Source organism: Sciurus vulgaris, assembly GCF_902686455.1.
Source record: "Sciurus vulgaris genome assembly, chromosome: 16".
Lineage (NCBI taxonomy): Eukaryota > Metazoa > Chordata > Mammalia > Rodentia > Sciuridae > Sciurus > Sciurus vulgaris.
Window position 1 is genome coordinate 73936150 of NC_136477.1, and position 24920 is coordinate 73961069.

The 24920-nt window shown below is 36.2% G+C and overlaps 1 protein-coding gene across 1 annotated transcript in view; it reads left to right on the forward strand.

Moving 5' to 3' along the window:
• Positions 1 to 844: 844 nt before the first annotated feature.
• The window catches only part of LOC306646601 (uncharacterized protein), a 234870-nt gene continuing 210794 nt past the window's right edge, over positions 845 to 24920 (forward strand). The window contains exon 1 of the mRNA XM_079115243.1: positions 845 to 864. Within this exon, the coding sequence (XP_078971369.1) occupies positions 862 to 864 (3 nt within the window). The 5' untranslated portion in view covers positions 845 to 861. The remainder of the gene's footprint in view (positions 865 to 24920) is intronic.

Genomic DNA, 24920 nt, shown 5'->3' on the forward strand with positions numbered 1-24920 from the left:
TTCATACAATTTTGTCCTGGGCACTTCTCAGTTTAAACACATGTTGCTGAGAAGCCATTTGATATCTTGAAGCCTGTGGTTTTTCATCTTTGCAATTGGATGTTTTCAGAGGACTCAATTGGCTAAGGACTTCATGGGGAATATTCATATAAGTAGGTGCTGTGCTGTGTATTAGTCACATAAAGTTACTATTCTATATATGCTGAATTTCAACTGTTTCTTTTTATGTTATTAATGCGAGTATTAGAAATATTTAAATTACCCATGTGCCTTATGTGTTGTTTTCAGTGGACATTTTTGCTATACAGTTGCTTCCCAGTTCAATGTTCAATCTGTCTTCTAACAGTACCAGAGAGCAGAAAAGTTAAATAAAATTTTATAGTAATTGTCATCACATTATTTTCATTCATGTATAATATACTGACAAAAATAATTCATAAACTGAAATGACCTTATATGCAAGGTTAAGAAAATGTCCTGCTGTTTGGAGGCTTTAGGGTATAATTACTAGATCTCGAAAGAAAAAAAAAAGTGCAACAAAGAGCCTGTCATTCTGGCCTCATTCACGCCTGGATTGGACATTATTTCCGTCACTCAAAAGAATATTCCCTGTGCTAATATTGTGGGCATGGTCTGAAGTCATGTCCAATCAGGAGCACTAAGTAAAAACTGTCCAATCCTGTGTGCAGCCAGCGAGGAGGGGGCGGGCTTCCACAATCTGGCGAGGTTCTTTTCTCCTGCATCCGCCATTAGTGCAATTCAGTACTAGGATTCACTCTCACTTTTTGTAGTCCCCAGTTGCTCTGCTGCGGGGGTGCTGAAGAACCACAGGGAGCAGGCCTGGTTTTTGAGCACCAGGAAATGGTGAGTGTGCAGTGGCATCATGAGTCTGGAGAGGGAGGCTGTGGGAGAGAGACTCTTGGAACGTGGTACTGGCTATGGCAGGAACAGGAGTGGTGGCCATGACTCCAAGCAGTCTCTCAAGTCTAGGTCTGAGCCCTCTTCTGGGGGTACCACTGTCCATCCAAGTGGGTAGCATATCAGTGGCAGAGACCCCTCACAACCTTCCTTATCCCTGCAGGGGACCCTCAGCCCCTGACTCAAATCCTATCTGGCAGGTTTGTGCCTGTGGCCCAGCATCTTCCCAGACAGGAGCTGTGGTCTGGTCTATAGGAACCTTGCTTCTTCCTGAGTGAGCTAGTTTTCATTTAAATTTTTATTTAATTTCCTATTTTTTTTTTTTTTTGTTACTGAAGGTTGAACAGTGGAATACTTCACCTCTGAGCTATATCCCTGGTACTTTTAATTTTTATTTTGAAAAAGGGCCTAGCTAAGTTGCTAAGATTGGCCTGGTGGTTTGATTTACCTAGATTTTTTTTATTACAATTAAGTATGTAATTTTTATATACATATGGGTTCAAGGATGCATTTTGTTTATACTGTTCTTCCTTGATGATTATCATAATAGTATAGTTTCATAATATTTGTGAATGTCAGGTAATGATGAGATTTCTCTTGCTCTTATAATTGAAATATTTTTTGGCTAAATTTATATATATTAACTTTGTGGTGAATTTTAGAAATGTATGCTTTGGTTTCTTCTTTCATTAAGAGTAATTCATGTTGTTTTTTTATTGTTGCATTATAGTTATACGTAATATTTGAGTTTATTTTGACATTATCATGCAGCCATGGAATATAATTTTCTTCACTTCAGTGCCCAGTTGTTCCCCTTTCTTGCTCCATCTACCCTCCTGTCTTCCTTCAATTTACTGTTTTTAAAAAACTTACTGCTATATAGATACACATAAAGGTAGAATTCACTGTAATATAGTCATATATGTACATGGTGATTTTGATTAATATATTGTAGATTAATTTGGGGAAAATTGTCATCTTTATATTGATGAGATTTATCATCTACACATGGGATTAATAGTCTTTTTTGTGCTTCTGATGAATTTTATTTTCTCATAAGTTCTACCTATTTTCTAAACATGTATACTTGTGAATACATCATATGCATATTGCACCTATATAAAATTCAAATATGGTGTTTTACCTTTTTTTTGTGGTACTGGCTCAGGGCTTTGTGCTTGTGAGGGAAACACTCTACCAGCTGAGCTATCTCCCCAGCCCATTTACCATTTTTAAACTGAATATAACATGGTCAAAAATGTGACTGACCCCTAGTGACCATTTTCCCCACTAGGAAAATACTATTTCTCTCTTCCCAGATGTACATTCTCCTGAAATATTTGCCTGTGTTTCAAGTGTTTGGATGAGATCTCTTGTGTTCTTACTGGTTATCATGTTCACATGTGCTGTAATTTCAATGTTTCTGTGGTGGGTAGTATCATGTATCTTCAATAGCAAAAAAGTTTCCACAAGTACATAATAACTTAAACTCCTCTAGAGTTTTTGAGTATTATATCTTCAATAATACTATTTAGTTTTGTCTATGATGAGATTTTATTTTATATTTCTCTAATTTCTAAAGATGTTGATATTTTTTATGCTTATTGAGCACTTACATATCTCCTATATGAATTGGTTGTTCAAGGCTCTTACCTGCCTTTCTTTTGTGGTTGCTGGTTTCAAAGATAAAAGACAGAGTTTGATTTCAGGGAATAATGGTGCTATTTTTAATTATTAAAAAACATTGATTTTCCTTTTTTCTTTCCTTGAGTATACATTATAGGTTTCTTGTCTGTCTTATATTTGGAGATTATTTTAAATGGGATTCTAGGGCTTATCGTTGAAAATTCTAATAGGAAAAATGAATAAGGGAAATCTCTCTTCCTCATGGCTGTAGGAAAATGAATATATTTCCTCAAAATAATTTGGTAAGTAAATTGTTGAATGACACATTCACAAAAACATCCACTTCTCTTTCTTTAAGATTATTTTTTTAGATGTTTTTGTCAGTGGATCATGCATTCTACGTCTGGATTTTGGAGTTTAATACAAATCACATGGGAGAAGATTTGGCAAATTCTAGAAATATTCACACATGATTTATTACTTATTGAATGACATGCTGTGGAGATAGCAACAAGAGAACATTTATTTTTAGAAATAGTTACATATTTTTTTCAATTTATTATATGCCTTTTACATTCATTTTTTTTTTTTTTCTGAGTCATACTCAGGCTCTGGGTCTGTTATGTGCTTTTTTTGTACCCTGTAGTTTTTAAACATTTACCCTCATAAAGAATCTGGTTTGGTAGATTGGTTTCTGAAGAGTTCATTAATATGAAAGATGAAAAAAAAAATCTGTGTTGCTTCTGTGATGTCTTCTCTAGGCATTCTCTTCAACATGGGAAGAAAATAATCTTTCTCCAGATCAACATTCTCATATCAAGAACTAACCAGCCTTTGAGAAACTTTGAAGGGATTTCATATAGTTCTGTCTCTGGGTAGATCTCTGTGTGCTGCTGAGTTGCCATTTAATGTCCAGAAACCTGTGTTTTCTCATCTCTACAATGGGAATAATTTTCAAGGCTAAAGGTGGATAATGTGCTTTATCAAGTCTACCAATATATGTATGTGCTGTGGCCCACAGCTGGACAAAACACCTGGAAGACACCATGCAGGTACTAATTGTTGATCCATTGCCTGCCACTCACATGAAATTTCTTTCAAATCTTATAATGACCTTTTCGCTGTGGGCACCCATGTCATGCACATGCCTGAATTTAAAGGTTGAGTCTTCCTTGTCTGAATTCCAGATTCTAATTGTGTAGTGGTTTAAGGTGGTGCAACTAACATGTTTCTCCTTGTCCTCCTTTTATTCTATGTCCCCAATAAAATAGTTCTCTGCTCCATGCCTATATAAACCCATGTTCAGCTATGTTTAGAAAATGACATAGAAACCTGTATCAATTGCTGATTCATAAAGGAACATAGAGATTACTTCTGGATCATGTATGTCCTTGTTATAAAATGAACCAGAATTTCCATAGGTCCCAGATAGAAAATCTCATAACCAGTTAGCTATGTGAAAAGGTTTTTTTTTACATATATACAGACATAGCTGCAGGCAAGTCTCTTACCTGCTTTTCTTTCAGGAGAGGATTACAATTCCTTACCAATATTTCTTCTCAGGTCCAAAAAAATAGGAAAGACACTGCTCTGAATGAGAGCAGACAGCTTTAACCAGAAAGTTTCCAGAAGTAGACTTTATCCTATCAAATTCTGGCCATGGTTTATTCCATAACACATATCAGATGGTAAGCAAAAGACTCTCTATACAAATACATAAATCATAAAAAAGATATATAGTAGTATATATAAACACACTCAACAGGCACACAAGTAGAAATCCTGCTTTCTTGACTAAGTGTCACTAAGTCCTAAAATAATAAGAAAAATATGTCATGTGGTATAGAGCTTATTTGGGCTTTCAAATTCAACACTTTTTTTTTTTTTTTGGTCCTGGGAATTGAACCCAGGGACATTTATCCACTGAGCCACATCCCCAGCAATTTTTTTTTATATTTTATTTAGATACAGGGTCTTGCTCAGTTGCTGAGGCTGGCTTTGAACTCACTACCCTCCTACCCCATCCTTTTGAGCTGCTGGGAGTTCAGGTGTGTGACACCATGCCTGGAAACACAATTCTTCTGGATTCCAAGCCCATTTGCTTATTGGTTGAGGGGTATTGATCTTAGGAGGAAAAAAATTGTTATAGACTAGCCATTAGGTCTAAGACCCAAATAGCAAAATAAAAAGTTTATTTTTTGTGCATTTAAGTTATAGATTCAAAGCTGTGTATATGATAACATAGACCCCCAACTCCTGGAACTTCATCTTCTTTTGCTTGCTGATAACTGAATTCAATGGACTGTGGCCAGCATTTTGTGGAAAAAAGTCTACTTTTGGAAATTTTCTGATTAAAGCTCCCTGCTCTCACTCAGGGCAATGTCTCTCCTGTTTTTTGGACTTAAGAAGAAATATTGGTAAGAACTTTTATCCCTCACTTCTAGCATAAAAAGCAGTGGTCAGGACCTTTATCTCCCTAAGGTTAAGGGGAAGCATAGCTCTCAAAGATGGAATTTGGTCCTGTGAACTGAGATATTCTGGAGGATTGACATAGTTTTGAGAGTGCTTTTCCAACAATTCATGTATTTCATTAGTAATATATTTTGGTCACATAATGTTAATACTCCCATATTGGATACATTGTTAGGTTATTAAAACCAATTTCTATTTATTTTTTATGTGAATACTAGAAAAATTTAATTACCATTATACCTCACATATAATTATCATCGGATATTTCTGCAATAGGGGGTTCCTTCCCAGTTCAGTGTTCAATCTGTTGCATCACAAGAAAGCAGGAAAATTAAATAAAATTTACAGTGTAGTCAATTGTTTCCATCCTTGAAATATATACAGACATATATAATCCACAAATTGAAAAGGTCTTATGCAAGGTAAAATGCACAATCCTCCTAATTTGGTTGGATTCCACTTCTCCAAGGAAACTTTGCTTTAAATTAGCTGCAGTCTGAGGATCTGGATATCAATTCCTAGCACCTCAACAGGAAAAAAAAAAAAAAAGCTGCATTGAAGAACCTGCCATTGTGACTTCATTCATTTATAAATTTGATGTCACCTCATATCACTCAGAAGATTCACTAGACTCAGTCTGAGCATATGAAGACATAAGCCCTATCTACTCAGAAGCTTTTAGGTAAGCATTGTCCAATACAGCACACAGTCAGTGAAGAGAAGCAGGCTTAGCCATCTGGTATGACTTTTGTCTCTGGAGCCTGCCAGTGTTGGTATCCATGTCTAAGCTCCCTCTTTCATGTTCAGGGGACCTGGCTTGCTGTGCTGTGCAGATGCAGGAAGATCTATGGGGAGAACACTAAGACCTGCAAAAAACCAATAAATGGTTTGTGTGCAGTGGCATCCTGAGACTGGGGGTGAGGCTGCTTGAAATTGAATACAGTGACTATGTTGGGATCTGCAATTTTGGACTAGCATCTATATGGTAATCTCTAGTATTTGCAGGCCTGGGTGTTCTCTGAGTCAGGTCAGCTCTGAATTCCCCCCTAGCCAGTCAAGGGGGCATATGTCAGCAGTAGTGGGAGTCCTGTCCTATCCCTGCAGTGTATCTGCAGCCCCTACCTGCATTTCTACATAAGCACATATGTTGCAGCATTCCAGCACCTTCCCAGACTGTGTGGTGGATTGAGGAGTGGGATAATCATCAGAATCACAACTCCATGTATCGTTTCTTTGCATGAGGGACTATGGTCTATAGGGGTCTCAGTTCTTTCTTCTGAGCTTGCTTTTCTTTCTTTTTGGGGGGATGTTGGTAACATGGATTGAACCCAGAGATCCTTTACCACTGTGACTACATTCCTCATACTTTTTATTTATTTTTTATTTTGAGACAGTTACTGAGTCTGGCCTTGAACTTGTGCCTCAGTTTTATGAGTTGCTAGGATTATAGGAGTGTGCCACACTGCCTGTATCCTCCTTAATATTCTAAATAAATGGAAAAAACATGTCAAATCCAGAACACTAAGTCCTACCTAAACCTTTACGTATATATGTCAATAAACTCCTAAAATTCCAAGTCCCTGTCCATATTCCCAAGACAAATTCCCCTCTCCCCAGTATTATCAATTGCTTTTGCCATATTACATTTGAAATAAGCAGTGGTTTTAAATTATTTTACCAATAACTGGATGGAACTTCTTAATTAATTTATTTTCTGGCTGGGTGCAGTGCCACATGCCTATAATTCCAGAGACTCAGTTGGCTAAGGCAGAAAGATTGCAATTTCAAGATCAACATTGGAATTTAGGTAGACTAAGGCAAGTTAGAAAGTCCTGTCTCAAAATTTTAAAACAAGGACTGAGTATGGGCTCAGATTTAACATGACCCTCTGTCAAATCCCAGTGCCATAGAAAAAGAATGAAAAGAATTTTTTGTTTGTTTATGAGCATTTCACATGATAGAAAATAGAGAAAAATCACTCAACCTTTACCAAAATATATGTGTTTCTGTCCTCCCTTTGTCTCTCCAAGTCAGGACAACTTGTCAGAATGTCTTTGTGCTGAGAGTCCCCCTTGTGGAATTTATGACAGAGGGTTCTCATTCCCCCCTTTTGTATTTTTTTTTTTTTGGTTCTGTGGTGCACTTGTTTGTTTGGTATTTGCAGAATCACACAGGGCTGGGGACTCGAACCTGGGTCTCCAGCATGAGAGTCAGGCACTCTATGAGAGGAGCTATACGGCCAGCACTTTTTTTTGGTTCTGTGTTTTACAGCTGCCTGATATTAGAATTCCACAGCTTGCACATCTAATATTTTTTGAGAGTCTAGTGAATATCAGTACTTGGGACTTACCTTGTTAGAGAGCAGTATAAATTTAGGGAGTATAATTTCTCAAGGAAGTATTCAGGTGCCTTAATGCTGTAAAAAGTCTCCTGTTGTATCCTTCATCCAAAAGGCACTTCAGTTGTTTTCTTTTTTGACTATTATGAATGCTGCTGTAGTGAAGATGAGAGTGCAACCATTTAACATACTGATTTTACCTATTTTGGAAATGCAACCAGAGTTATTATTGGTAGTTCTTAAGAACTTTCAATGCTTTTTTTTTTTTAATAGCTGTACCAAATTTATATTCTAACATAGTGATAATGTGTTTCCTTCTTTCATATCCATATAATTGGAGTACTACTTTTCTTCAATTGTTTGATAGCCATTCTAATATCTGTGCTCAGGTTGCAGAAGGTCTTATAGTTGAACAGTGCACTGAATTCCTGATGCAACTTTGTTAGATTTCGGGCTGCCTTATACTCACTGGAAAAAAGGTTATGTAAACATTTTTAGAAATAAACAGATCTGCGCTTTCAACTCTTTTTCTTCAATCCTGGAGGGTATTGTGACCCATGGAAATGCTTGCACACTGATGCGAAGCCACTCCTTTGTGATCTTGGGAGGTACAAAATGTACATTTAGCATAGCTACCAAAGCTTGGTGGTTTAGGATATAGTCCACTGAATGGAAAAAGTTGAAGTTGGAAAAAATTTCTCATAGAAAGAAATGGTTAGGTGCTGGGGTCCAGCCCTAGCAGGAGTCCATGGGTTCCACACTGGTAAACGGGGCGCGGGGAGACAGTGTCGGCGATGGATGGAGAATAAAAGACACAGACTCTAGTTCTGGTGCAATCAATCCCTCTTTATTCTGCGGAAGGCTGGGTTTATATACACTTTTCTTCAGGCTATGATGACAGGCTTATGATTAATAAAATCAAAGAAGTTTCCAAAGCATAGGCAGAAATTGATTTTACCAAAATCAGTAACCGTACAAATTATGAATATTTAATTAAGTCAATGAGCTAATACAATGTTTATTTCCTTAATATCTAAACTCTATGTGACCTAAGAATATTATTATTCTCACGGTTAAAGCAATAGACAAATAATCTCACATAACCATTTCTACTAGGTCCATCTGATTAATATCTAAATTGCTAAGTTACAGGAGGGCAACAGTCCCAATGGTTCCCATGGCTAAGTTTTTATACTAAATAGATTACATTGTCTTATGTAGCTCTTTTTCTCAGAACAGGACATTGTGTACCAATGTTAATTATAGGGGTGACCTATTCTTTGTAGGAAGGAAGGAATGTTGTGAAACCTTATTCTTTTACCTTACCACCACACATAAACAAAACCATCATCTGGATTAAACCACCCTGTAAGAGACAGGGGGAGATCTATATCTACCTTAGCTAAGGGCTAGCCTTTAGGGGGGGTAGCAAGGCTTGCCATAGATAAAATAAGCTAGTCCATATCTAGTAGCTATTGTGGGAGGTACTTTTTGCATACTCATGGTTGGAAAGACAGACGGTTCTGTGGTCAAATTTATGTACTGCATTACATGTTCATAACAAGCACCCCAGGAAGAAGACATATCACACAGAGGTAAAAGATTTTTTACTACTTGTTGCTGAGAAGGAGTTATAGTCCCTAATGTTTTATTAATATTCTTGGGAAATTCTGTAGTATTCCCTTCACCCTCAGTGATTACTACCAAGGAATAGTATGAGTAATATAATATTAGAAACATAATGCAGAAAAAGGACCAGAGCCCGGAGGCAAGCATCTGGCATCTCCCAGGATGATGAGTCCTTGCAAACATCATTCCCCCAGTGGATCCTTGTCAAGCATTGGTTGGGTTGCCAGGTGCCCCTGCATTTAGGCCGGTAGTTATTACTGAACTGAGTTAGGGTACAGGGCTCAGGAAGTGCTGAACTCCCACCTTGGTTTGCCAGTTGTGGACTCTTTTTCTCCTACTAACTCCTTAGTGCTGACTAGATAGAAGATCAACTGTTAGCAACAACAGTTGCAGAGTATACTGACAAATACCTTTTTGGGATGAACTGGAACCCTTGAGTTTTAAATCTTTTTCTGCCCTGGTCACATGGAATAAAGCCCAGGGATCTTGAATGGCTCTAGAAAAACACCCCTTTTTCTGGTCTTGATGTTTGTGTATATCTAGTCCCTTCCTGTGTGAGCACCACATAAATTTTAAAAAACTACAGGCAATTTAGAGTTAAATGTGATATATTTATGATCACAATCATTTTCCTCTATTCAGAGCAACACCAGATTTAGGTATTCTGTCCCAATTATATGGTATATTGCTCAAGGAAGGCTAATGTCCAAGTGTACCCCAACATTTCCTACTCATCTGATGGTAGATTTTTTGTTTTTGCTGTCCAATGTATATGACTCTAAATTCATTTAAAGAGGAACTCAAAACAGTAGTAGATGTTTATTTGATGCATTTATGAATGGATGGAGAGTCACAAGGCTCATATTCTGCTATATTTTGAAAATCACCCTCTTAATATCTGCTTTTGGGGGAATGCCAGGGTGTAATTCCAGTGTTACACACATTTTATACAAAAGCCCTACCAGTGATCTTTGCCTCTTATAACATCTGCCTTCAGATTGGGTTGTAACATTCAATCACATTAAATATTTTTCTTGATGTAGTTGGATTTATATAGATCCTTTCATTGCACTTAATAAAATTATTTATATACATATGGAATTTTCTGTATTGTGACTTCTTGGTCTTTAAATTACTGCGATAATGTAATTTGATAATATATATTAGTGTTAGGTAATGAATGATAGCTGTTACTTTTTCTCTTATATTTTAGAGAGTTCTTAGCTAATGTCATGTGTATTTAGCCTTCAGGATATTTTTAGAATTTTTTGCTTTCATTCCTTCTTTAATTAAAAGCAAATCATGGTTTTAATTTTGATGGGGTATTATAGATTAACTTGGAAAAAATGGTCAACTTTATGAATTTTATCTATACATAAAGTGTGTAATTAATTCTTTTATATTCTCTTCTGTATTTTTATTCTCTCAAATTTTGCTCACTTTTTAAATATGCTTACGTATGAAATGTGACATTCATGTAACATTGATATAAAACATACATGGTGTTTTATAGCATTTGTCAAACTGGATGTTCTATAACAAAAAAAAGTGTCTTTCTTCCAGAAGCCATTATTTTCCACAGTTTATTATTTATTTCTTCCTAAATGTACATCCTCTTTAACCATGCTCCTGGGTTTCAACTCTGGAGAAACATGGCTATATCCTCATAAGTACAAGTGCTGTAATTTCAGTCTGCTTCTTGTGCGGGTATGCCATTTATGTAGATAGCAAAACAGTTTCTATAAATGAATAATAACAGCTTAAATTCCATCTTTCCTTCATGAGTGCATTTATTCCATGTTCATCAATACTATTTTTTTCAGAAAATTTACTCATTCTATTGATGTATTGCAATTGCTCTACATTTTCACATATTATGTTGAAAATACAAGCTACTTGTAAAACCAAAGATAAACATTGAATCCAAAGATAAACTATGTTTTACACAATGGACCCTTTTCCCATAGTTAGAATTAAATTTTAAATATCTATTTCTTTTTTTAAAAATATTTTTTAGATGTTGATAGAGTTTTATTTTTATTCATTTATTTATATGTGGTGCTGAGAATCAAACTCAGTGCCTCAAACTTGGTAGGCAAGCACTCTACCACTGAGTCACAACCCCAGCCTTAAATATATATTTCTTTTATTAAAATGATTATTTTGCATACTCCCTAAGTACATCTCCTTTACAAACAGCTCAGTAATTCTCAGAAACTGTTTCTAGAGGGTTGTTGTAAAAGAAAATGCACAACCAGAAAAGGAGAAAGCAAAAAAAGTTTAAATCATGCACAATAACTAGCATATCAAATACATTTAATAAAGTAGGAATTGCATTGCAATATCAAGAATTCAAAGCAGAAATACTGACATTACATATAATGTATATATAATGTACTGCTACGTGTAGTAAAATTATTTTTTAAGCTGAATTGAAACCACTTATTATATAAAGTTTCTGTTGTAATTTTGTGCATTGGTATTCTGTAAGCCTGTTGTAGTTGATTTTTCCATTTCATTCTTCAGGTTTGGTAAATTTTCTGATTTATTTCATTGAATATGTTGTTCATTCCTTTGGTTTATATCTTTGTGCTTTCCTCAATCCTGAAAATTATTAAATTTGGTCTTTTTATGATCTCTCGTAGTTATTGGAGGTTCTGATCATGATTTCTTGCCATTTTTGTTTGGTCAGCTTTATTTTCAAGACTAAATATTTTGTCTTCATTGTGTGAGGTTCTGTCTTCCAAGTGATCTAGTCTGTTGATGATGCTTTCCATTAAGCTCTTTATTTGGTTTATTATTTCCTTCATTTCAAGGATTTCTGTTTGTTTTTGTTCCTCAGAATCTCTATCTCTTTGTTGAGATGATCTTTTGCTTCCTGCAGTTGCTCTTTCAATTGTTTATTAAAGTGATTTTTCATTGTCTGCATTTGCTCTCTTATCTCATCTTTTGCTTCATGAATCATTTTAATTAAGTATATTCTAAACTCCTTTTCTGATATGTCATCTACTGTGCTGTCACTGGATTCTATTAATATAGAATCTTGGTTTGTTTGGAACACTTTTCTTGTTTTTTCATGTTGTTCATATATCTTCCCCTCTTGCAGTGCAGATCTAGGGTATTTCAGTTTCCCCCCCATACAGGCTTATAGTAACCCTGCAAGTTTCCAGAACCTCTTCTTTAAGGTGGATATCAATATTAGCAGTACTCAGTACAGATAATATGCAGCCCTAAAATAAATAGCCCCATGAAGATGTTAACAATATTGTCATAGTAAATAGGATGAGTTCAAATGTTATCTAAAGTAAAACAAATAGATTTGCAATGAGGTGGTGGACAAAGGATGGTGAAGAGTGTAGGATATAAATTTTAAAAGGATAAGAAAAGAGTATTTAGAAGTACTGAATTATATGAAGAGTGATAGCAGAATCAAAAGAACTTGGTTATTAGCAATGGAAAGCAGAGAAAGAGACTGTGAGGAAACAGATAAACAAAAGGAAAATAGAGTGAGAAAAACAAAGAAATAAAAACTTTAAAATTTTCAGAAAAATATCTACACTAGTCATATAGTATTCAAACCTCCCAGTCTTCAGTAGCCTGATGCATGAGAGGTACCTGACAATGAGCTTCCTGTCACCAGTATATATCTCAGGATGGAATTAGCCCCACCTAATGATAACAGCTTCCACTTTCAGGATAATGCAAGATGAATGCACTGGCTTCCAAATGTGTTGGCAAATGGGGAGCTGCAATGTGGGGTGTGGGTGCTGATTTCATGTTGGATGCAGTAGCTTGTGCCAGGGGTCCTGGAGGTGGGAATGCAGTCAGTTATGCCAGGGGTCCTACAGTTCCTGACTGTTGTCCTAAAATGGCAGCAGCCACACACATCTAACCAAACCTGACAGTGGACTTCTAGGTAATAGCAGGCAGCTGGTGCTTTGCTGGTGGTCTGCAGTCAGTCTGCAGGCTATCAGCAGACCATCAGCAGGTGGACATCATGTGGTGGGTGATGGGTAGATGAAAGGCAGGTAATGGGCAAGCAAGAGGCAGGCAAGTGGGCAAATGGCAGAGACAGCAGTGAGTGAGAGATCTGCACTTAAAAATTTGTTGATATGCTGGCAGACTGTGGGTGATTGAGGTGGACAAATGAGATAAACAGCAGGTGATTGATAAGCAGAAAAGACTGCCTCACAGAGAAACAGATTTTCCTCTACTTGAAACCTGAATTATGAAGCGACAAGGAATGTAACCTCCCTCTAGTCTGCCATTTTGGGTCTCCAATTTTGTTTTTTTGTATATATGAGTTATTTTACATTACTTAACTTCTAAAGATGTTAATTTTGGGGGCTGTGGTTGTGGGTTAGTGGTACAGCGCTTGTCCAGCGTGTGTGAGGCACTGGGTTTGATTCTCAGCACTATACATAAATGAATAGTAAAAAGATGTAGAGTTTTTATTGATTATTGAATAATTAGATATCTATCTCTTATTTAAAGTGATTATTCAAGTCTCTTGCCTGCTTTTCTTTTGCAGTTTCTCCTTTCTTGCCTTCTTAAAAGTGTTTGATTATATGTGAGGTAATTAGTTTTTTTCAATGTGTTATTTCTCCTTGTACCCTTCAATGGACTTATTGGAGATATAGAATTTTTGTTTTAATATGGTCCACTTATATTTAATTGGTTGATTCCTTGGCCATAAAAATGACTAATAATTTATTATCAAATCATATATGTCAATATTTTGGAAAAAGTAAATTTTATAAAAAGAATAGAGAAAGAAAAGCCTAAGCAAAAGAGAAAAATTAGAAGATACTAAAAATGATCATACCACAGAAAGAATCATCAATGTCAAAGTTGGTGCTTTCCAAAAGCAAATGGAATTGAAAAAGCTCTGGTAAATTTGACAAGTAAAAAGTGAATAATCACTTTAAATAATATTTACACAAAAATAATATTTTGTGTAATTTGAAAAACCGGTAACCATTTGTTTTTTTCCCCCTTTCGTGACATTGGGAATTGAAATCAGGGTGTCCTGTTACCAATCTATATCCTCAGTTCTTTTTAAAATTTTATTTTCAGGTGGGATTTTACTTAGCTGCTTGGGATGGCCTCACAATTGTGATCCTCCTACCTTAGCCTCCAGGGTACTGGATATTTTAAGTGTGTACCACAACATGCATCCTTTCTCACTCTTCCTTATTACAACTTGTGAATGCTTTATATTTTCTTTAATATTTCACTATTACTTATTTGTAATATTTATATTCAGTATTTAGTATGTGAAAATGAATTTTTATATGCTATGATGAATAGTATTTTTATTATTACAAAAATATCTCAATATCCTAGCATCTTCTTTTGGAAAGAATGCCATTTTTCTTCTTTCCTGTACTGTAATCTCTGATTTTTTACTGTCTAAATAGCAAGTGACTTATTAAGCATTTTGTCTTGAGTTCTTCTATTTGTTTATTTCATTATGAGGTCTATACTGGTTGCTATAACTTTATAACATCAGTCATGAGGGGTATCATAGTGTTTTGGTCAGGGATATACTTTATGCTCAACAATGGAAACAGAAAAATGTCTAGTTACATAATAGTCTGTATCAACTAGATTCTTGTCATTACACTCAGATATTCAGAAAATGGCAGAATCAATTAGAACAAATTTCTATAATGTAGTTCCATCAAGTGAAACATCATTATATATATGCATATGCTGGCAATTATATACTACATAATTGACATAATTTTTACTTGTCAAATTTACCAGAGCTTTTTCAATTCCATTTGCTTTTGGAAAGCACCAACTTTGACATTGATGATTCTTTCTGTGGTATGATCATTTTTAGTATCTTCTAATTTTTCTCTTTTGCTTAAGCTTTTCTTTCTCTATTCTTTTTATAAAATTTACTTTTTCCAAAATATTGATATATATGATTTGATAATAAATTATTAGTCATTTTTATGGCCAAGGAATCAACCAATTAAATATAAGTGGACCATGGATTGAAGAAAATATTTGATAACCACATATCTGAAAAAATTTTAATATCAAAATATATGAAAATCATGCAACTCATCAAAAAAGAAAATAAAACTAATACTGTATGGCAAAATGCCTGAAAATCAAACAAATGTATAAAATTATATAAAAGGTACTCAGCATCATTATCAGAAAAATACTATTCAAATTTATAATTTACTTTAGATTCTCTGTCTCATTTATCTCACAGAAATATGAGTGCTAAATAGTGTATATTCTCCATTCTACACAGGGCATCTTGAGACAGTTGTCAATTCACAAAATGCAAAGTATTCATTTCTCCACATTATTCCATCTTTTTTTTTTTTTTTTTTTTTTTTTTTTTTGCGATGCTGGGGATCAAACCCAGGGCCCTGTGCTTGTAACGCAAACACTTTACCAACTGAGCTATCTCTCCAGCCCACATTATTCCATCTTAATCTAGATAATCATGAGTTTTGAAAATCAAATAAAGAATGAATAGAATGCACTAAATAACCTAGATGCAAGAAAATATAACAAAAGACCTACAAAACAAAATTTAACTTAATTACAAATATTCTTATAAGAACCTGAAAAACTGTTCATGGGAGTGCATGACAGTAGTCCCAGATACTGGTGAGGCTAAAGCAGGGGAATGATTTTACACCTAGGAATTTGAGGTTAATCTGGGCAACACAGCAAGAACCTAGATCTAAAAACAAACCAAACAACAGAAATTAAACAACCACATGTTAAAAAAAAGTACCTTCACTGACACTGATGCTTTCAACCAAACTTTTAATAATAATTTATGATCACATTTAAAAAAGAATAAAACCTTCTAATTTTTTCTATAAGGCAAGTTTACCAGATAAGACATCACATGGAAGAAAATTAAAAGACATATTCCATTTTGGATATTGACTAAGATATTCAAACTGAAGGTAATTACCTAAAAAGGAAAGAATGTACCCCATGTTCAACAGGGACATATCTCTATATGTCATAATAGAGAAATGTTCCAAAAATAAATTTGACAGAGAAAAACTTTTGGCAAATCATATGCCAATGTATGTTAAAACCTATAGCAGATTACAACTAGAGGAAAATTCTTTTTCAATCCACAAAAGGGCCCCTGGGAATTATCTTTAGTTATCCTATTTTGTTTTGAAAACCTAAGTGCTTCACAACTTAGTTTGGATATTAGGTAGTATGATTTTCTGACTTCTACTACATATTGTTCTGAGAATATTAAACATGGATATTATACATCAAAAGAGAAATAGCCTATGCAGATGATAGTATACTTCATATAATATTTCTAAGAAATTTCTACACACTAACAAAACTAGAACTACATTAGTTTGGTAAGAGAATAGGTTACAAGGTCAACATAAAATTGTATAAATTAACCTAGCAATGAGCAATGTCAAAATGGAGACAGAAACCAATCACAAATGTAGAAAAAGTAGTAGGAAATAAAAGTAATGACTAAAAATTTAAGACCTGTCCACTGCAAAGTAAAACATAAAGGTAAACATCAAATGCAAAAAATATGGAAACAAATGGGAAAGCAGCTAATATTCAATGATCAAAAGTTTAATTTTGTTAAAACTCACAGTGTTCCCCAGTAGATCTGCAAATTCAACATAATTAGGGGCAAATGTCAGTCATTTTGTAGAAATTGGACAAGTGACACTAGTAATCATAAGATGATATGAAGGAAATAAAAAATAAAGTCAGTATTGAAGTTAAAAAGTTGTTACTTTTAAGAAAAAATGCACATTGTAAGCAAAATATGTCATGTCAAATATTGAATTTAAATATTTTTAAGACTACCAGTGAGTAGTAGTCCTATGCCTGAACTGATGGGGTCTGTGTCAACCTAGAGAAGAATTATTCTGGGAATGACATTTGTCATCACAGATATTACCTTCTGAGCGTAAGAGAATTTGGAGTCCTGTCTTCATAACTTTCTTCTGCTTCCTGGATTTTTTGCATCTTTCCTACCATAGATGTTCTGTCTTTTGCATTTTACTCAAATCTAGTCCAGTGTGTATCATGCTTAGATACAACTCTTTTTGGAAAGTCTCTACACTTAAAGAAAATAACTCAGAAACCATCCATTATTTTAACATATGATTTTTCTCCTTTATACTTTGGAAGTTATTTTAGGACCTGATTAGTGTGTTCTCCCTATACTAGTTTGTATTAAATATTTTCTCTATTTGTATGCTATTATGTCTTTATTTTAAAATCAGATTTATGTTTTTGTTAATCTGATTTACTACTTCTCATGGAAAGCAGATAACACATTTCAAATTTATTATACTATTAAATAAATAGACCACTGTTCAGGACCACATGAGTTTTAGACAGATTTGCATTATCAAAGGATGTGACAAGAACAATATAGAGGAGGAAACAATTATTTTGTCTCATGGTTTCTGAGGTTCATTCCAGCACTAACTCCATAGTTTTGAGTCCAAAGTGAGATCTCACTGTAGTCAGTGGGATTGAGCCAGCTCATTCTGGCCACAACTCTTTGTTCCCAGTGTATACCTGTAGTACATATGTATAGAAGAGACTTAGCCAAACCTATCTATCGTCTCCAATTATGGAAAGTGTGGCATCTGGCTTCAGCACTTTATTCTTTGCACTTTATGAAGATCATATTTTTTCATTATGCAAGTCTAAGAATTTATGTCTTATGTGTACACATGTTGATATATATGATACTTTTTGAACTTCTTCATTTCCCCCTTTCTCACCCATCATTTTCTTCTCCTTATTGCTGGCTTCCACTCCCTTTTCACCTCCTTTTCCTCTCTCCATATCCCCTTAAATTCCTTTCCTTTTTATTTCCTACTCTCCTTCCCTTTTCTTTCCCTTTGTCCTCTTTTTCCTCCCTTTCTATTTTTCTCTTCCCATTTTCCCTTCCTTTTACTTCCTTATCCCTCATCTTCCATATTACTTTTATTGTTTTTGATTTCAGAATGAATATTAAAATAATGCAAATAATACTTAGGACTACTTGCCTCCACCACAAAATGAGCATCTGTAAGTAGTTTAGATTCACATTCTTTACAAAAGGAGTAAATATAGTTCTTGCATAATTAATATTGTACATTTGAATACTTATAGTACCTTACTGTATGTTTTTGGCTATCACAACTTCATTCAAGAGTGACTGGAATTTATTGGTGAGAGCATTTTGTGTTCACTGTATAGGCTGTCTGGTTCTAGGTCCTTTGTCCATCATTTAGCTGGTATGAGCCATTGAACAAGTTGCTTAACCTTTTCCTGCTTCAGTTTCCTAATCTAGAATAGAGGTTAACAGTAGTACCTACATAATATGCTTATTATATACATTAAAATTTACAGTAAATTGTTTCTACATAATGATAATCTACTGTGCATTTCAAGAGAGCTAGAAGAAAGAGTTTTGAATGTTTGTTTTACAATAAAAGGACCTAAGTTTGAGGAAAGTGATATGCTTACCCTGATTTCAGCTTTCCACAATGTATACCTGTATTGAAACATCACATGGTGATTTCAAGATGGTGGCCTAGAGGGTGGCTGCATTTCATGTTGCTCCAGGACTCAGGATTAAAAAGAGGAGATATTGAGAGACTTGGGACCAACTCAAAGCAGCCAGGTGAGTCTCTCCCATTTGGGAGGTGTCCTGGATGGGGCGGTCGTCCCGGAACGTAGGGAACTTTGTGAAGTAGAGCTGCTGGCGAGACACCCCTCTCCCCGCTGGAGCAGTGAACTTGGACAACTGGGAGCGCCATAGAGGAGGCTGCACAACACAGCGCTGGGACTCGGAGAAACCACTGGGGCTCCGGTGGCTGCCCAGGGGAAGAGCAGCGAGGAGAGCTGTGTGGTCTCAGAACACCTGGGCCTGCCCTGAGGAGGAGGAGGAGGAGGAATGTGGCCGCTTGAATTCGGAGTAACTGCACCAGAGCTACAGGCACTTGCCAGAGGAGGAGCGGCCCGGTGAGCTGTTTGGACTCAGACCACTTCTGAACACCAAGGCCTGCCCGGAGGAGTAGGAGGAGGAGGAGGAGGAATGCTGCAGGTCGTTTGGATTCGAAGTGACTGCATTAGAGCTCCAGGCAGCTGCTCAAGGAGGAGGCAAGAGGTGAGTTGTTTGACTTAAAGCGACCGTTCCTGAACACAGGGGGCTGCCTGGAGGAGGAGCATGGTGGGTCGCTTGGTCTTGAGTGGCCATACCAGAGCTCTGGGCGGCTGCCCAGGGAGGTGTGCAGCAGGTCACATGGATTCAGAGCCACTCAGAGTGATGGCTCCTGAACACCCGGGGGTTACCTGGAGGAGGAGGAGGAAGGGGGCGGATCACTTCGACTCAGAGTGATTGCCCAGGACTATGGGCAGTTGGTGGGAGGAGGAGACACACAGTGAGTTGCTTGGACTCCTAGTGACCGCACCAGAATACTGGGCAGCTCTCTGGAGGAAGAGGCGTGTGGCGGGTCTCTAGGACTCAGAGCGATTGTACGGGACCCCAGGTGGCTGCTCAAAGGAAGGGCCGCATAGCCAGGTGATTAGGTGCACAGCAGGGTACCAGGATCTAGGAGGATTCTTGGTGGAAGAGCCGCACAGAGACACGCTTAGGGGCAGAGCAAAGGTTCCAGGACTGCGGGCAGATTCTCTGAGGAGGGGCAGCCTAAAGAGATTCATCTGCGAAGGGTGAGGCTCCCAGGCTCAGGAGGTAGGGCCGGGATCCTGGGAATTTTGCAGAGGAAGGCAGACCAGCCCAGGCGGTAACTGTAAGTTGAGGGGAACCTCTAGGAGGGAAACTAACCAGCGAGACCTCCCCACTGGGTGAGTCTTCCCTGCCGGGTGAGGTTTCACTAAAAGGACGGTAAAATCAGAGACACAGGCCCAAACAGGCCTTGCCACAGCTCACAGCCTAGTTCCCCTTTGCATGACCATTGGTCAACAAGTGGAGGCACCTAAGCCCACTAGCAGGAAATATGACCCACCTGAATGCCACCACCCCTAGAGAGGCAACTTCCTTGTGGAGCACTGCATTATCAACTTCCTTCAAGACTTCAGCCTACTGAAGGCTAAGAGGGGATATATATAGAAATCTTCAAGAACATTGTAAGTCAGTAGAGGAAATCTGCAATATCTCAGTGGTCCACTGACCTGAACGATATGAGAAAACAAGGAAAGAAAATGCCGCAAACAAATCTAGATATTACATCAATAAAACCCAATGACAGCATGGCAGAAGAAATGACAGAAAAGGAGTTCAGAATGTACATAATTTAAATTCCCAAGAAAGCAAACGATGAGATGAAAGAGCAAATTCAGGCATTGAATTATCGCACCAATCGACAGTTAAAGGAGCAAATACAGGAAGCAAAAATCATTTCAATAAAGAGTTAGAGATATTGAAAAAAAACCAAACAGAAATCCTTGACATGAAGGAAACAATAAACCAAATTAAGAACTCGACAGAAAGCATATCCAGTAGGATAGACACCTGGAAAACAGAACCTCAGACATTGAAGACAAAATATTTAACCTTGAAAACAAAGTTGAACAAACAGAGAAGATAGTAAGAAATCATGAACAGAATCTACAAGAACTATGGGATATCATTTAAAGGCCAAATTTAAGAATTATTGGGATTGAGGAAGGCCTAGAAAAACAAACCAAAGGAATGAGCAATCTATTCAATGAAATAATATCAGAAAATTTCCCAAATCTGAAGAATGAAATGGAAAATCAAGTTCAAGAGGCTGATAGGACTCCAAATACACAAAATTACAACAAACCCACACCAAGGCACATTATAATGAAAATACCTAACATACAAAATAAAGACAGAATTTTAAAGGCTGTGAGAGAAAAGAACCAAATAACATTCAGGGGGAAACCAATACGGATATCAGCAGATTTTTCAATCCAGACCCTAAAAGCTAGAAGGGCCGGGAACAACATTTTTCAAGCCCTGAAAGAAAATGGATGCCAACCAAGAATCTTATACCCAGCAAAACTTGCTTTCAAATTTGCTGATGAAATAAAATCCTTCCATGATAAACAAAAGCTAAAAGAATTTACAAAAAGAAAGCCAGCATTACAGAATATTCTCGGCAAAATATTCCATGAGGAAGAGATGAAAAACAAAGAAGCAAATCAGCAAAGGGAGGAAATATCCTAAAGGAATTGTCAAATAAAGGAGGAACCAAGTAGTGTCAAATAAATAAATAAATAAAATTTAAAAATGAACCATATGACCGGGAAACCAAATTATATCTCAATAATAACCCTGAATGTTAATGGCCTGAATTCATCAATCAAAAGACATAGACAGGAAGATTGGATTAAAAAGAAAGATCCAACAATATGTTGCCTACAAGAGACTCACCTCATAGAAAAAGATAACCATAGACTGAAGGTGAAAGGATGGGGAAAAACATACCATGCACATGGACTCAGCAAAAAAGCTGGAGAATCCATCCTCGTTTCAGATAATGTGGACTTCAAGCCAAAGTTAGTCAGAAGGGATAAAGAAGGTCATTTCATACTGCTTAAGGGAAGCGTAAATCGGCAAGATATAACAATCATAAACATCTATGCCCCAAACAGTGGCTCATTCAGGTATGTCAAACAAATCCTTCTCAATTTCAGAAACCAAATACACCATAACACAATAATACTAGGTGATTTTAACACGCCTCTCTCACCACTGGACAGATCTTCCAGACAAAAATTGAACAAAGAAACCATAGATCTCAATAACACAATCAATAATTTAGACTTAACGGACATTTATAGAATATGCCATCCAACCAAGAGCGAATACACTTTCTTCTCAGCAGCACATGGATCCTTCTCTAAAATAGACCATATATTATGCCACAAAGCTAATGTTAGCAAACACAAGAAGATAGAGACACTACCTTGTATTCTATCAGATCATAATGGATTGAAGTTAGAAATAAATGAAAGAGTAAAACACAGAAACTATTCCAACATCTGGAGACTAAACAATATGATGAATGAATAACAGAAGATATTAGAAAGAAAATTTAAAAAATTCTTAGAGGTAAATGAGAACAAAGAAACATCATATCAAAATCTCTGGGACACTATGAATGCAGTATTTAGAGGGAAATTTATTTCATGGAGCGCATTTAGTAAAAGAAGTAAAACTCAACAAATAAACGACCTAACACTACAGCTCAAAGCCCTAGAAAAAGAAGAACAGACCAGCACCAAAAGTAGTAGAAGACAGGAAATAGTTAAACTCGGAACTGAAATCAATGAACTTGAAACAAAAGAAACAATACAAAAAATTGACAAAATAAATAGTTGGTTCTTTGAAAAAATAAACAAAATTGATAAACCTTTAGCGACACTAAAAAAGAGAAGATGAGAGAAAACCCAAATTACTAAAATTCGGAATGAACAAGGAAATACAACAACAGACAGGATTGAAATACAAAACATAATTAGAAGCTATTTTGAAAATCTATACTCCAACAAAATAGAAAATTTCGAAGATATCAACAGGTTTCTAGAGACATATGAATTGCCTAAACTGAAGGAAGAGGGCATACACAATTTAAATAGACCAATTTAAAGTAAAGAAATAGAAGAAGTCATCAAAAGCCTACCAACCAAGAAAAGTCCGGGACCAGATGGGTTCTCAGCTGAGTTCTACAAAACCTTTAAAGAAGAGCTCATTCCAATACTTCTCAAAGTATTCCATAAAATAGAAGAGGAAGGAACCCTCCCAAACTCATTCTATGAAGCCAATATCACACTGATACCTAAACCAGACAGAGACTCATCAAGGAAAGAAAATTTCAGACCAATATCCTTAATGAACATCGATGCAAAAATTCTCAACAAAATTTTAGCAAATTGCATACAAAAACATATTAAAAAGACAGTGCAACATGATCAAGTGGGTTTCATCCCAGGGATGCAAGGTTGGTTCAACATTAGGAAATCAATAAATGTAATTCACCATATCAATAGACTTAAAGTCAAGAATCACATGATCATTTCAATCGATGCAGAAAAAGCATTTGATAAAATACAGCACCCCTTCATGCTCAAAACACTAGAAAAAATAGGGATAGTGGGAACATTCCTTAACATTGTAAAGGCCATTTATGCTAAGCCCATGGCTAATATCATTCTAAATGGTGAAAAACTGAAAGCATTGCCCCTAAAAACTGGAACAAGGCAGGGATGCCCTCTTTCACCACTTCTATTCAACATCGTTCTTGAGTCTCTAGCTAGAGCAATTAGACAAACCAAAGGAATTAAAGGGATACGAATTGGATAAAAAGAACTCAAACTATCCCTGTTTGCTGATGACATGATTATATATTTAGAGGAACCTGGAAATTCCACCAGAAAAGTCTTAGATCTCATAAGTGAATTCAGTAAAGTAGCAGGTTAGAAGATCAGTGCTCATAAATCCAACGCATTTTTATACATAAGTGATGAATCTTCAGAAAGAGAAATTAGGAAAACTACTCCATTCACAATAGCCTCGAAAAAAATAAAATACTTGGGAATCAATCTCACAAAAGAGGTGAAAGACCTCTACAATGAGAACTACAGAACACTAAAGAAAGAAATTAAAGAACACCTTGGAAGATGGAAAGATCTTCCATGTTCTTGGATAGGAAGAATTAATATTGTCAAAATGGCCATACTACCTAAAGTGCTATACAAATTCAATGCAATTCCAATTAAAATCCCAATGACGTACCTTACAGAAATAGAGCAAGCAATTATGAAATTCATCTGGAAGAATAAGAAACTGAGAATAGCTAAAGCAATCCTTAGCAGGAAGAGTGAAACAGGGGGTATTGCAATACCAGATCTTCAACTCTTCTACAAAGCGATAGTAACAAAAACGGCATGGTATTGGTACCAAAATAGAAACTTAGATCAATGGTACAGAATAGAGGACATGGACACAAACCCAAATAAATACAATTTTCTCATACTAGACAAAGGTGCCAAAAATATGCAATGGAGAAAAGAGAGCCTCTTCAACAAATGGTGCTGGGAGAATTGGAAATCCATATGCAACAGAATGAAAATAAATTCATATCTCTCACCATGCACGAAACTAAACTCGAAATGGATTAAGGACCTTGGAATCAGACCAGAGACCCTGCAGATTATAGAAGAAAAAGTAGTTCCAGATCTTCAACATGTCGGCTTAGGACCAGACTTCCTTAACAGTACTCCCATAGCAGAAGAAATAAAAGCAAGAATCAATAACTGGGATAGATTCAAACTAAAAAGCTTTCTCTCAGCAAAGGAAACTATCAGTAATGCAAAGAAAGAGCCTACAGAGTGGGAGAATATCTTTGCCAATCATACTTCAGATAGAGCACTAATCTCCAGAATCTATAAAGAACTCAAAAAGCTCTACTCCAAGAAATAATCCAGTTGACAAATGGGCTAAGAAAATGAATAGACACTTCACAGAAGAAGATGTACAAGCAATCAACAAACATATGGAAAAATGTTCAACATCTCTAGTAATAAGAGAAATGCAAATCAAAACCACCCTAAGATTCCATCTCACCCCAATTAGAATGGCGATTATCATGAATACAAGCAACAACAGGTGTTGGCGAGGATGTGGGGAGAAAGGTACACTCATACATTGCTGGTGGGGTTGCAAATTAATGCAGCCACTCTGGAAAGCAGTGTGGAGATTCCTTAGAAAACTTGGAATGGAACCACCATTTGACCAGCTATCCCACTCCTTGACCTATACCCAAAGGACTTAAAATCAGCATACTACAGAGATACAGCCACATCAATGTTCATAGCTGCTCAATTCACAATAGCCAGACTGTGGAATCAACCTAGATGGCCTTCAATTGATGAATGGATAAAGAAACTGTGGTATATATATACAATG